This window comes from Leucopleurus acutus (genome assembly GCF_964270905.1).
Source record: "Leucopleurus acutus genome assembly, chromosome: 16".
Classification (NCBI taxonomy): domain Eukaryota; kingdom Metazoa; phylum Chordata; class Mammalia; order Artiodactyla; family Delphinidae; genus Leucopleurus; species Leucopleurus acutus.
This window is the reverse complement of record NC_139158.1, coordinates 39,440,121-39,453,511: the sequence shown is the minus strand read 5'-3', so window position 1 is coordinate 39,453,511 and position 13,391 is coordinate 39,440,121. Positions and strand designations below refer to the sequence as shown.

At 47.9% G+C, this 13,391-nt stretch overlaps 1 protein-coding gene across 2 annotated transcripts in view; it reads right to left on the bottom strand.

Moving 5' to 3' along the window:
- Window positions 1-10,606: 10,606 nt before the first annotated feature.
- Window positions 10,607-13,391, bottom strand: part of PCSK2 (proprotein convertase subtilisin/kexin type 2) — a gene marked incomplete at both ends in the record, with an annotated part of 213,656 nt that continues 210,871 nt past the window's right edge. For both annotated transcript variants that reach the window (XM_082856430.1, XM_082856431.1), the window contains one exon: window positions 10,607-11,093. In XM_082856430.1, the coding sequence (XP_082712556.1) occupies window positions 10,607-11,093 (487 nt within the window). The remainder of the gene's footprint in view (window positions 11,094-13,391) is intronic.

The following is a 13,391-nucleotide window of genomic DNA, read 5'->3' as shown; positions in this document are numbered from 1 at the left end:
CTGCACTTCAAGCACAAACATTTGATCACATGAGGAGTGTTTTGTTAGAAGTAAAACAATTAAAGGTGTCTGTCTTGGTTTGGGTTCCCCCAGAAGCTGATCTCGCAGCAAGGATTCGATGTAGTTTCTGGGGGGAGGGGTGGTCTCAGGAAGGGCCAGGAGGGCAGGGAGATGGTGGCAGGGACAGCAAGGAGATGGGCTACCAGATGGGTCAGTCCTGTGGGCGGCTGGCGCTTGGCCCCCACCCCTGGGGGCTCTGGGAGATGGGGTAGAACATGCGCCTCCGAGTCACCCTGCCCAAGGGTGAGGGAGCTGGTGTATTGACCCACCAACGCCCGTCAGTCAGAAGGGAGCGCTGCTCCCAGGGCGTTGACTTTGGGGACCAGGAAAGCCCTCGGCCGAGAAGTACAGGTGCAGGCGTTTGGACATCAGGCATGGAAATACATGGAAATGGTAAGGGTCACGGGATGTAAGTGGGGGACCATTGCCACCCGCCACAGAGTACGTGCTGAATGTCCTTTTGTCTGAGTCACTTAGAATTTGTCACTCAGAGATCGCAATCCTGGGTCAGGCTTCAGAAAGCAAAATCAAATGTCATCACGTAGTTCCTCGTTTAGCAGTTAGTTAATTAACTCGTCCAACATTTATTAAACATACTCTGTGTGCCAGACAGTGTGGCATGCTGGTAAGGGGAGAGTTTTCAAGTTTATTAAGGATCTCAATTGCCGTAATATAATATACCATACTACACAATTGTTCATGTTCTCCTGTGCACACACATTTACTCAGGTACTTACAGTGTCACATCCTAGGAAATAGGAGTTACTTGAAGCCAGAATCGTTACAAAAATTTTTATGTTGCCTGTAGATATCTCCTTTTTTCTGCTAACAGTCCAAAAATAATCTTTTTACTTATCCAATTAAGAAATTACTCCTTCCCCATGTAGATACTCCAAAATACATTAAGCACAGTGAATAAATGTGCTGAAACGGATTATTGCATTTGCCTAACCAAAAGTACCTGGCGAGACAACTACACATTATTAGGGAAAATTGATGGTGTCATAAATTACATCCTATTATTTCTTTGTTAGAAATAATACAAAGAATACTAAATGGAGTCTCCTTTCCTTTCTGTTTAGAGCTTAAAAAAAATCTTTCTCTGAATTCATTTGAGGTTTCAATTTCAAGAAAGAAATATGCCTTTGTTGTTCTTTCCAAAAGATGAGTGGAGAACCGGCTCCATGGCACAGTTTTGAGGTACATATCATTTAAAAGCTTAAGAGAGAATAATGAAAACCATTAGTGGAGCGCAGAATGTGCTAGGAATTTAGACCAGTGTGTATATTATATTCAATAACAGCCACGGCAAACCTTTTCTTTTCCCCATTAAGTCTTTTTATGTTTTTGGACCATGTGTTCTGTTAATATTCCTATTTAAAAAGGCGGGAGTTATCTTTTTGGAAAGAAAGGTCATTTTTATATTTTATTCAATCAATGATCAAGAATGGATTGGGGCCTGCTCTGTGCCACACATGGCTCTGGAGAGACAGCAGGGTACACTGGACGTGCTTCTGCTCTCAAAGTCACGACTTTCTGGCGGGAGAGGAAGGAATTGAATAAGCAGGCAGATAACTAAATAGGAGAAAACCACCTAGAGACAATACTACAGGGAGATGTGCTAGAGTGCCAGGGGTCTCCTTTGAGTTGGATGGTCAAGCGAAGACCCCGTGGACGAGGTGACGTGTGATCTGATGACAAAATGGGCCCATCACGTGCAGATCGGAGAGAAGAGCATTCCCGGCAGTGGGAACTGCCAGTGCAAAGGTCCTGGGGCAGGAATGGACTGACCTGTTCAAGCAGGGGAAATAAAGAGGACTGGGGGGGACGATGGAAAGAGGTGGGGACGATGGAAGGAGGGGAGATTGAGGCGGGAGGCAGGGGCCAGGTGAGCAGCATTTCCAGGAGGTTCACCTGAGCCTGAAAGCCGGGCTTGCAGTGTGAAACGCAGGGCTGCCTGCAGTGGACACCTTGGCGTCGAGTCAGGCTCTTTGTCTGCCCCCTGCTCCCCCCACCCCAGAGCCCCACTTGCTCATTTTCTTGGCACTCCTCCCCACTTTTCCTTCTTGGTTCTCTTTTTCCCCAGGAGAGCTGCAGAATGGGTTCACTTCCTGGCTTCTCCCCCTGAGGTCTCTGAAAACAAGCAAGTTTTTATAAAAAGTAAACCCGGGGGCTCAGAGCGGGCCTCCCAGTAGCATCAAAGACAAGAAAATGCCAGAGCTTTGCCACTGCTGTATCAGGGGTCCTGGCCTCTTCCCCGACTCAGCCTCAAGCCCAGGACCGAGACTCTCCCAAGCCGCCTTCCCCATAAAGAAGCTGTGACCCAGCCCCCCAGCCCCCCATTCTCCAAGCATCTGAGTCGGTGACCAGTAACTGCTGTTGTATCAGCCTCCCTGGTGCTGACCCCACAGACCCTCCAACCCTTGCTGCTCTGGTTCAGGCCCATGCCCCAGGCAAGCATGGCAGGCAAGTGTGACTCTGCCTCAGGGGCTCCTGTGGTCCCAGGGGTGAGCTCGGTCCACACACTGGGCAGGTGGGCAGTGCAGGGCCCCCCGGAAGCAGCACTCATCCAAGACCGGGGGGCCCAGGTGTGGAAACACCCCAGCCCTCGCACTTCTCTGTTGGGGTAACTCCAGGACATGTTGTACAGTCCCCAGTGGGTGTCAGCCCCAGATGCCCATGGAGAAACCCACTCATCTATGTGCCCTGAGTGGGACTCCTCCCTTCCGTGTCCCACTGTCCTGCTTCCCTACAAAAAGATGCTTCCTTTCAAGTAAATGACTTGACCTCGACTCCTTGTGTCAGAGTCAGCTTCTGGGAGGAACCAACCTAAGACGGCTGGTGGGCCTCTTCCCAGCCACCTCTCCCACTGCTCAGGAGGCCCTCAGCCCTGATTTCGTCTTGAGGCGCTGTTTCTCCCACACAGGTTACAGCCCTGATGGGACCATCAAGACATCCTGCCTTCCTCTGCCGGTGGGTGGGCAAGTGTCCAAACCAGCCCCATTGTTGGAATAGGAGATCTGAGTCTAGCGAAGCCAAGACTGAAGGTGCTGGAGCTGCCCCGTGATGGAGGAGTTCTGACATGGTCCCCCAGCTTCCCGCTGTGCAGCCCTGTCCCCAGTCTTGCTGCAACCCCTGTCCCTTTTCCAGGCTGGTTTGTGCCGTCTCTTCAGGCTTCCCTTCAGTTCAGAGAGCTACGCTGCATGCTTTGCTGCTTGTTTGTTTTCACTAGTCAGAATTGGTTTCTGTTGCTTGCAACTCCAGAGACCCCAAAGACAACTGCTAGTGAAGGAGGTTTGGTATCAAGGGGGAACTCGTGGAAGTTTGGATTAGGTTGGGTTGCCCCCAAAGCAGACCCTAAACAAGGTCTCAGGTGCAGGTGGTTCATCAGAGCGGTGATCCCAGGAGCTCGGCGTGCCATGGGTAAGCACCCGTCTCAGCTCCAAGCTGGCCTTTCTACACTCCAGTGCTGGGGCTGGAAGCTCGACCTCGTTCTTTCTCTGCCAGCATCTCCCTGATAGGAGAAGAGAGAAAGGCTGGAGGAGGGAGAAGGGCCCTGCTCCTTGTTGGTTCTCATCTCCTGGCAGTGCTACCTCCCCCTGGCAGCGGCAGCTTCTTCCCAGAGCAGCTGAAGCCAGTTCTCAGTTTTTCCCACATTTGCAGAAGCAGCCTCGCTACAGTCTCCTCAGGGGTCTGGGTCTTCCAGGGCGGGCCTGCCTACCAGGGACACTCTCCCTCCACCTCTGGGCAGGCGGGAGGGTTGGGTGGGTGGGTGGTGCCCCCTCCCCGGGACCCCACCACCATTCGACAAGCCGCCTTCACCTTCACGCAGGTGTTAGACTCCTTGGTCCACGTGGTGCTTTAATGTCCTCTTTTGCTTTTCTAATTAAGAACGCATTACGTCCTTATACTCAGTTTTAGTGCTTTATATTCGGTTCTCTCTGTTAACATCACCAGCGGGGTTTCTGTCCCCTGACTGGTGAAGGAGAGGGAGTGAGACTGGGAAGAGAGGTGCCTGCACAGGCACCCACGGGGAAGAGACCAGGTGGAACATCTTCAAATTGTCCTGACAGGAGGTGAAGAAGCTGGGGTACCTGTGGACCCGCTCCCACCCTTCCTCAGGTGAGGGCGGCCATGGGGCACTGATTCCCTGGCCCTTCTGCTTGTGGTACACGAGGTCTTGTGTGCAGCCAGAGAACATCCCTGGCAGAGAGAGCATCCTTGGCATGTATAGCAACTGTCTACAGGTGACCTCTGGGGCCACCCAAGGAGACAGATACAGGACAGAGGTTGGCAAACGTTTTCTATAAAGGATTATAGGTTGTACAGCCTCTGTTATAACTACACAACTCCGTTGTATTAGCATGAAAACAGCCACAGACAATACAAAAGGAAATAGGCATGATTGCTTCCAATAAAACTGTATTTACAAAACAGGCAGTGGGCTGGATCAGGTCCCTGGGCTGTAGTTTGCTGATCCCTGCTGTAGGACAGGCACCAACAAGATCTAATACAAAATCCAATTTGCATAGCAGAGGACACGTCTTATCTGGCATCGCTGCTTGTTTTTTCCTTCCCTTTTCATGTTGGAAAATTCCATTTAGCTCTTTCCTTGACTTGAAACTTATATTTTGAGAAAGGATCTTCAAGCAACCACCACAATCAAGTTTATCCTGAAACGGTTGTATCCCGGGTTTGCAGATGGGATGTTGCTGGTGAGAGAAGTCACCCCAAAACTCACACAGCAGTTAGCACATTGATGATGAAGAACATTATTCAAAGCCCACAATTAGTGCAAATGCTCGACTCCCATCGCTCGTGCTTGGATAAAAGCAAATAAATGCCACAAGAAAGCCACGCTGACTTACGTTTTATTCAGAGACATGGGGGTTTTGAGTAGAGATGTGTATTCTATCTATCAAGAGATTATATCCCTGGTCAATAGCTCACCTGTCACACCTGCCCCTTCACCTGTGTGCTTGTGACCAGGAGTTACCTGGTGGCTTACCTGTCACCTGTGGCCAGTGGCTCCCAGATATGGGATCAAAAGAGACAAAGATAGGTTGCAGCCTCTGCCTCCCACCCACCACCCAGCTTGGAGTAGACCAACGGCGTCCCCTTGGGTGCAGGGGAACATCTTCCAGGGCACTGTGATGTGGGACCCCTCCATGCTGGGAAGGTGAGGGTGGGGTGGCCTGAAGCCTCCATGGTAGGAACTGGTGACAGTTCACATGATAACTAAGGAATCCCCAGCTTCATTTGGCTCTTCGGGCATCTGAAACCCTGTGGGCTGAGATTTCTAATTGCCCCCATCCTACCCCACACAGCGCAGGGCTGAATATTAGGAACTTAGCAACGCGGAGTCTGCATCTCCTGGGCCGAGCACATTTCTCATGGTCAAGTTCATTCTCTCCTCAGGTTCACAGTGAGTCTCCTCTAAGTCCTGAGAGAAAAATGAAGCTGGCAGGCTGGCTTGGAGAATTTGCCTCGGGTCAGATTTTGATTCTTGGCGCCTTATAAACTCAAAACCAAATTCAACCCATGTTTTTTAAACCCAAGGAAAGGGACAATGAAATGCACAAGAGATTAGTGGACCAACTCAAGTAAGAGTTTATTAATTTGCAACGCAAAGAGGGAGCCTCCTTTCCTAGAGCTCCAGGAGCTGGCCACCCCCTCTCCTGGTGTCAATGTCCTTGGGAAGCTGATGAAGGCGTCAGGAGGCTGTGTGTGGGCTTAGAATCCCCCCTGGCAGGTGGATGGGGTTTCAGGGTGCTCGTCTGGGGATGGCCTCCCCGTGCACAGGTCTCTGTCCTCAACAGACTTCAGCTCTTCAGAGGATGGAATCCCCCTTTATACCAGCGTCTGCGTTTCCCTACGCTGAGCACTGCCAGATACTATTCCTGACTTCCGTCCTCCACTGTCCATTTCCTAAGCTCCCACGTGCTGAGTACTGGCCCCCCTTTCCCCACAGCTTGTTCCTTCTTTGGAGACAGGGAACCACCTGGCAGCTACAACCAACGCCCTTCACTGGTGCCGGACACATCCTGTGCTCATGTTACTTCAAACTCCCCGTGTTTTTCAAACCCCTTATTCTCTCCCACAACTAGTGCCTCTAATCTTGGCATTCTGATTTTTAGAAATTTCTATCAAATTAGACTCTGCCTCCAAAAACTGACTCTGGCTACGTGTTCACCAATTTTCTTAATGCATTCAGCATTTTTCTCTCTAAATACGAAATGCTTGGCTACGTTTCCTAAAGGTTTTGTAGTGTGTGGTTTTCGACTCCAACAAGTGAAGGCATTGATCCCATGACAATAAAAATGACACATAGTAGTAACTCTATAAGAATGATCAGTTTTTTAACTTAATCTTTGGGAAATCATTCCTTGAACTTAAGTATTGAAAAGAAGCCTTCAGTCTGTCACAAGATCAGACGGGACTTTACACCTTTCAGTATGTGTTTTCAGCCTTTGGCTCTCTTAAGATTTTACAGTAGTGTATCATAGGATAAAACTGGAAATTGTTTTTACAGTGAACTATGATAAATATAATATATTTGTATTTTATTAAGAATTATCAAGATTTGCTAGAACTGCATGTGGTCTCATGGGTAGAACTGGTTTTTCATACTCTTCATGGTACTGTCCTATGAGGAGAGGCTGCCATGTGAATCAGTACCTAAGAATATGTTTTTTCTTTCTTTTTTTTTTTTTGCGGTACGCGGGCCTCTCACTGTTGTGGCCTCTCCCGTTGCAGAGCACAGGCTCAGGACGCGCAGGCTCAGCGGCCACGGCTCACGGGCCCAGCCGCTCCGCGGCATGTGGGATCCTCCCGGACCGGGGCACGAACCCGTGTCCCCTGCATCTGCAGGCGGACTCTCAACCACTGCGCCACCAGGGAAGCCCTGTTTTTTCTTTTTTGAAAGAGATCATATCAGTTCTTTTTAATAAACTCCTCCACAAGTCACAGGATTTGCAAAGTTGGTAAAATACCATTTTCCATTTCACCTGGAAGCTTGCTTAATTTTGTGACTACTAAATCCAGTTCTGGATCAGGAAAGTTACAGCAAAATAAGTACCCTCTTGACACTGAACAGACCCTGAAGTCAAGCTGTGGTGTTGATGCAGGGGTATGCTGTCATTACATAGTTTATGTTATAAATACATCCCCAGTTACGCTTCCCTTATATTTTCCACTCACTTTACTTTCTTTACATAAGAATATGTTTTAAAGTAGCATCAAGTTATCTCTATGGTAGAGACCCCAGGGCTCACCAAGTATTCCACTAGTTGTCCTATAATCCCTCAGTTGCTTCCCGTGCAGGCAGGGTCATTGACCAGTACTGGCCAGTGCACGGTGGGTCAAGTGACATGTGTGTCTCCTTCAGGGTGAACGTAGAAGAGTGAACAAATCTTCATGGGTTCTTTTCTCCTGCCTGCTGTCGCAGCCTCGCGTTGTGATGATAAACCTAAGGTTGAAGGTTGAAGCAGCTTGAATCCCTGGGTCACTGAATGGAGATCTCTGGCCTTGGGGAGTCACCCAGATCCCCCGTGACATTTGTGTAAATCATAAATAAGCCTTTGTTGTGTTAAACCTCTGAGATCTGGGGGCTGTTCATTACCGCAGTATAACTTAGTCTAGCCTGGTGAATATATTCTAGAATAGTGTTTCTGAAAGATCTTTGACTGTGACCCCAGTAAGAAATGTACTTTACATTGTGAGCCAATACACACACTCAGACACACACACACACACACACACACACACACACATTTCTGAAAAAAAAATCTCAGAAAACAATAGTTATCATTAATATGCATGATCTATTCTATTCTATTCCAAAATTGCTGGTTTTAACTCCCTAAATTTATTTTACAACTACTAATGGGGTGTAACCTGAGTTTGAAAAATGCTGCTATAGATCATAATTTGGGTATGATTTATTTGCTAATTATAAATCTTTCATGAATACTTATGAAAGCAAGATTTTTAGATCTCTTTGGCAACTTTTAATTATCTGCTCCCAGAATGGATGGAAGTGTTTTTATGTAATACATATCACATCCCACGTAATTTCTGGAAGGTAATGTTTTATTGTTGAATCTCCTAATTTACATCATGTACTTTTAAATTTACTTATAAAATTTTGTCACAGGGAATAGCAATGTTAACTTGATTATTATTCACTTATTTTCATTTTTAAAATAAATGACTATAAATAAGTATCTCTTGCGTTAGAATCAGGATGTCATAAAAACCTCACTAGGTAGACATATTTTAGTGTTAATACTGGTGTAAAACATGAAGTAGAGACCGAATAGTTTTAAATAGCACTGTATATATCTTTACGGACTGTATACTCATATCAAAACTTGCCATTTCTATTAAGAAGCTGATAAGTTACTCTCTAATTTCACAAATTATACCATAACTGTGAAAATATGGACAACTATTTTATATCTGTGCTGCTATATAAGACACTTAATGTTTATACAGAGAAGCAAGATTACAGAGGTGAAGTAATGGGAGCTGACGAACATTTCACCTGAATTTCCACCAGCCTTTTCCTTCAGCCAGAATCATCTTGATATCCTCTGAATATTCTTTTAGAGATGAATGTGGTGTCTGTTTCTTCAATAAATACACATACACACATTTTATGTATATGTGTGTATATACAGTTATACAAGTGTATATAAAGATATATACACATATATACACACGTGTATATAGTCTACATATGTATATATATTTCTGTGTGCACTTATACACACATGCACACATAACGTCCTTTGGTTTATTTTCAGACTGTTAATGTGAAATGAAATTTTGATGATTTCCATTTATTTTTTCTTTAAGTCTAAACTGGTTTAAAAAGACCTTTGCCACATGTAATAAATTTCTTTTAAAAATCATAAATAGTATTACATTGTAAAGCATTCTATAGAGAAGGTCATATGGTGTTAGAGAAGACAGAAATTCATGCCAACATGGGGGGAAAAAGAAAGAAAACGGGTTTTCCAGACTTTTCCCTTCAGGGGAAGGGAAAAGTTGCCTCCTTCAGGGGACGGAACCTCCTGCTCTTGTGTTGCTGGCCTTAAGGAAAGGAACTCCAGGCTGAGCTACCCGCTTCCATGGGAAGAGAGAAGTGTGAACAGAAGTGGTTGATCAGTTCTTTGGAATCAAATCAAACGAGCACATCGTTTCTCGGGAGCGGGTGGGCATTGGGATTGGTGATGAAGAGCCAGTCCTCGAATAGGAAAACGAAGTGACAGCTGCTCAGAAAGCATTTCTATTTGCTGATGAGACGGGGTCTTCGGGGGTTGACTGGGGAAGAGGGTGTGTCACCTTTAGATTACATGTAGAACCCCCTCCTGACGGCTTAGCTGCCGAGATGGTAACTGAGTGCTTCCGTACAGAGGCCTCCTCCTGCTTCCTTCGGGCCTCAGGTTACTAGGGGCTGAGCTGGCTTCAGCAGAGGGGGCTCCATACAAAGGGAGGGTCCACGTGAGATGGCTGCCCCCTCGCCCTGCACACACCTCTTCTGGAACAGAGGCCGTTTCCCCAACTCATCAGAGAAATCACAACACGCAGAAGGTGTTTCCCTCTAGTCACGTGCTTTGGAAATCAAAGCCCAAGCAGAAAGCTCTTGAAAACACTCAGCTCACCTCTCACTTCCATCAAATTAGGAAGCCCCAGAGTGACTGCAGAAAAGGAACATTCCTGTGTTAAAAACCACTAAGCGACCCTTTCCCAGAAGTGTTGCCATCCTGCCCTGCCTTTCTTCTTTTGGATAACTATGGGAGGAACCCCAGAAAATTGGGGCTGGGATGAAGGCTACACACACAGGGTAATTTGGGCATCTCTAGCAGAGTTTACTGTCACTCAGAGCAGCAGCTGGTAAAGGGCAGCCAGGCTACTGAGTTTTTACATGTATCACGCTGGCCGAGTGAGACTAGCTACAATGTGGGCGTTGGTGGCAAGATTTCCAAACCTTCATGCTTTCTGACTCTCTCTTCCCCATCTGGTAATTAGGGCACCTTCCCATTCACGCCACCTTCATTTACATCCCTGAAAAATCTTGCTAAAAGTCAAAAGCATCTTTCCCCAAAGGATTTACAGCATCTGTGCTTTAAGAGACTCAGAGCTCACCTCTGTCATAACCTTGGATTCTCCTTTTAAGTAGCAGGTCCTCAGCTGAGACCGTGAATGAACGTCCTTGGCGTCACCGCGCCTGGCTTTTTAAATGAATTCTCTTCTATGAAAGAAACCGAGGGGACAGGGGTCCCAGGTTTGTTGGCAAGATATCACCTATCTGAGTGACAGAAATAAAGAACTTCGAGTCACAAATAGGACAGAGGTGTTGGTGGGAACACTGTATTTGGGGCACAGAATAAAAAAGGTTGCTTCCATGGTAATGAAAATAACCACTGACAGTGAGCAAAGCTTCGGAACAAGAAGTTGGAGTCGCTTGTGTGGGGGGAGGTTAACCGCTAGATGCCCGGCTGGGGCGGCGGGCCGGCAGCGGGGAGCGGGCGCCGAGGGGCTAGTTCTCGCCCAGGATGCTCTTCAGGCTTCTCTCCACCGCTTCGTCCAGCTCTTCCTCCAGCTCCTCCTTCTTGGACATGGCCAGCTTGGACTGGTAATCCCTCACCACCTGGTCGATGTACGGGGCGCTCTGCGTGCCGTGGAGCATCAGTGTCCACTCCTTCAGCACCCCCTTTTGGGGCGCGCTCCCCACGAAGCCCAGCTCCAGGGTCCATGTCCCCCGGGCATCTTCCCCCCAGGTGTGGGTGGTCATGAAAGGCCACTTGTCGAAGCCCACCTTGGCGTCGTCGTCCCGTGGCCGCCGGCTCAGCAGGATGGACTTGGTGCCCATGGGGGATGTCATGTTGATGTTCAGGTCCCCTCGCCTGGTCGCGTTGACCGTGACGACAGCTTGCACGTGCTCCAGGTAGCGCACAAAGTTCTCCTTCCCCTCGCAGGCAGCGGTGGTGAGCTTCAGCACGAGCTTGCCGGTCGGCGGTATTTTCCTGAGGGCAGAGGGGAGGAGACCGTGAGGGCTGGGCACACTCTCCCAGGGGCAGCTCCGGGGAGCGGGGAGAGCAGGGGCTCTGGAGTGAATTAGTATATTTTTTTTTTAGGTAACTGAAATTTTTATTAGAAAATTAAAATGTAGAACTCTACAGTAGGGACTTCCTTGGTGGCGCAGTGGTTAAGAATCCGCCTGCCAGTGCAGGGTACACGGGTTTGAGCCCTGGTCCGGGAAGATCCCACATGCCGCGGGGCAACGAAGCCGATGCGCCACAACTACTGAGCCTGCGCTCTAGAGCCCATGAGCCACAACTACTGAGCCCATGTGCCACAGCTATGGAAGCCCTCGCGCCTAGAGCCTGTGCTCCACAACAAGAGAAGCCACCACAATGAGAAGCCCACGCACCCCAAGGAAGAGTAGCCCCCGCTCGCCGCAACTAGAGAAAGCCTGCACGCAGCAACGAAGACCCAACGCAGCCAAAAATAAATAAATAAATAAATTTATATATATATAAAAAAGAACTATACAGTAGGTTCGCATTAGTTACCTGTCTTATACATAGTATCAATAGTGTGTATGTGTCAAACGCAATCTGCCTATTCCTCCCACCCCCTTCCTTCCCTATTGGTGTCCATACATGTGTTCTCTCTGTCTGCGTCTCTATTTCTGCTTTGCAAATAAGATCATAGGAGGAATAGATAAAGATGTGGCACATATATACAATGGAATATTACTCAGCCATAAAAAGGAAACGAAATCCAGGGTTAATTCTTACACTTGCTGTGTGAGCCTGAGCAAGTTACCCACACTCTCAGAACCGACTGTGTGTGGACGGGGCAGGCGGCAGATGCTGTGGACACCATTCCCGCTTCTCCTAAGGCACTGCTGGGTTTGCCTGCAGCTGAGGCTACTGTGGACCCTGACTGCATCCACCACGGGTATCAGCATCTCCCAGCTTCTCTCCTGGAGCCTTTCCCTGCCTCTTGGGAGCGTCCTCAGCCTGCGTGCAGGCCGGCCCCAAAGTGTCAGGGATTTAACCCCACAGGGAAAGCCCCCTACCGGCGATTGACGGAAGGTGGTGAGTACATACACCTGGCTTCCTCACTCCTGGTGGGGACAACTCAGCGTTGCCCAGGGTGGCAAGGTGTTGGTCAGTGGAGCATCAACGCATCTTTATTGGATTGCTTCCTCTTCCCTGCCTACAGCTGCACCTCCTCACTTGTTTCCTGAGATCATCTCTCAAAACATTGTCAGTACCCAAGTCCCATCAGGGTCTACTTTTGGGACAACCCAGACTGAGACAGGAGCTCCTATACTTTTCTTTTAAAGTACTGACTACCTTGATAAGGAGAAATTATTGCTAATGTGGTTGTTAACACTATCATAAGAAAGCTGAAATTGGGTGAATTAATCCTAGTGAAGCACAGTCCTGTGACAGACCAGGGGAATTCGGGAGTCTCTTCGCTCATAGAGTTGGAGCCCCATGGATGGTCAGTCTAAGATTCCTCAGCTGTCTTTCCATATAACCGATCTCCTTTCTGGAAGTGGCCTCCTTTGGAGATGAGATGCTCAAAGTTTCTTGCACTAGAAACATAATACAGGAAACTCCATTTGAGGAGTGCATGGTATCATGGAAGGACTCCAGACTTCGGGAATAAACCTATTTGGGTTAGAATTCTGCTTCTATGCTTACTGGTCAAGAGAGCTTGGGAAAATTTTTCAAATACTTGAAGTTTCATTGTCATTGTGGGTGGGTTTAAGTAAGACCACGTAGGAAAACACTGAGCACAGTGCCTGGACCATGATACTAGCTCCCTTTCTCCAGCCCTTTGTCTATGTTAATGTCCTTCCTGGACATGGCTTTTATTTTGGAGCATAAAATGGTGTGTATTTTTTAATTTTTATTTATTTTATTTATTTATTTTTGGCTGTGTTGGGTGTTCGTTGCTGCGTGTGGGCTTTTCCCTAGCTGTGGTGAGCAGGGGCTACTCTTCGTTGAGGTGTGTGGGCTTCTCATTGTGGTGGCTTCTCTTGTTGCGGAACACAGGCTCTAGGCACATGGGCTTTTGTAGTTGTGGCTTACGGGCTCTAGAGTGCAGGCTCGGTAGCTGTGGCGCACGGACTTCGTTGCTCCACGGCATGTGGGATCTTCCTGGGCCAGGGCTTGAACCCGTGTCCCCTGCATTGGCAGTGGATTCTTAAACACTGCGCCACCAGGGAAGCCCATGGTATGTATTTTTAAACACACATCTTGTAGAATACATCTACAAAAGGATGCTGGTCATACACCCAGCTC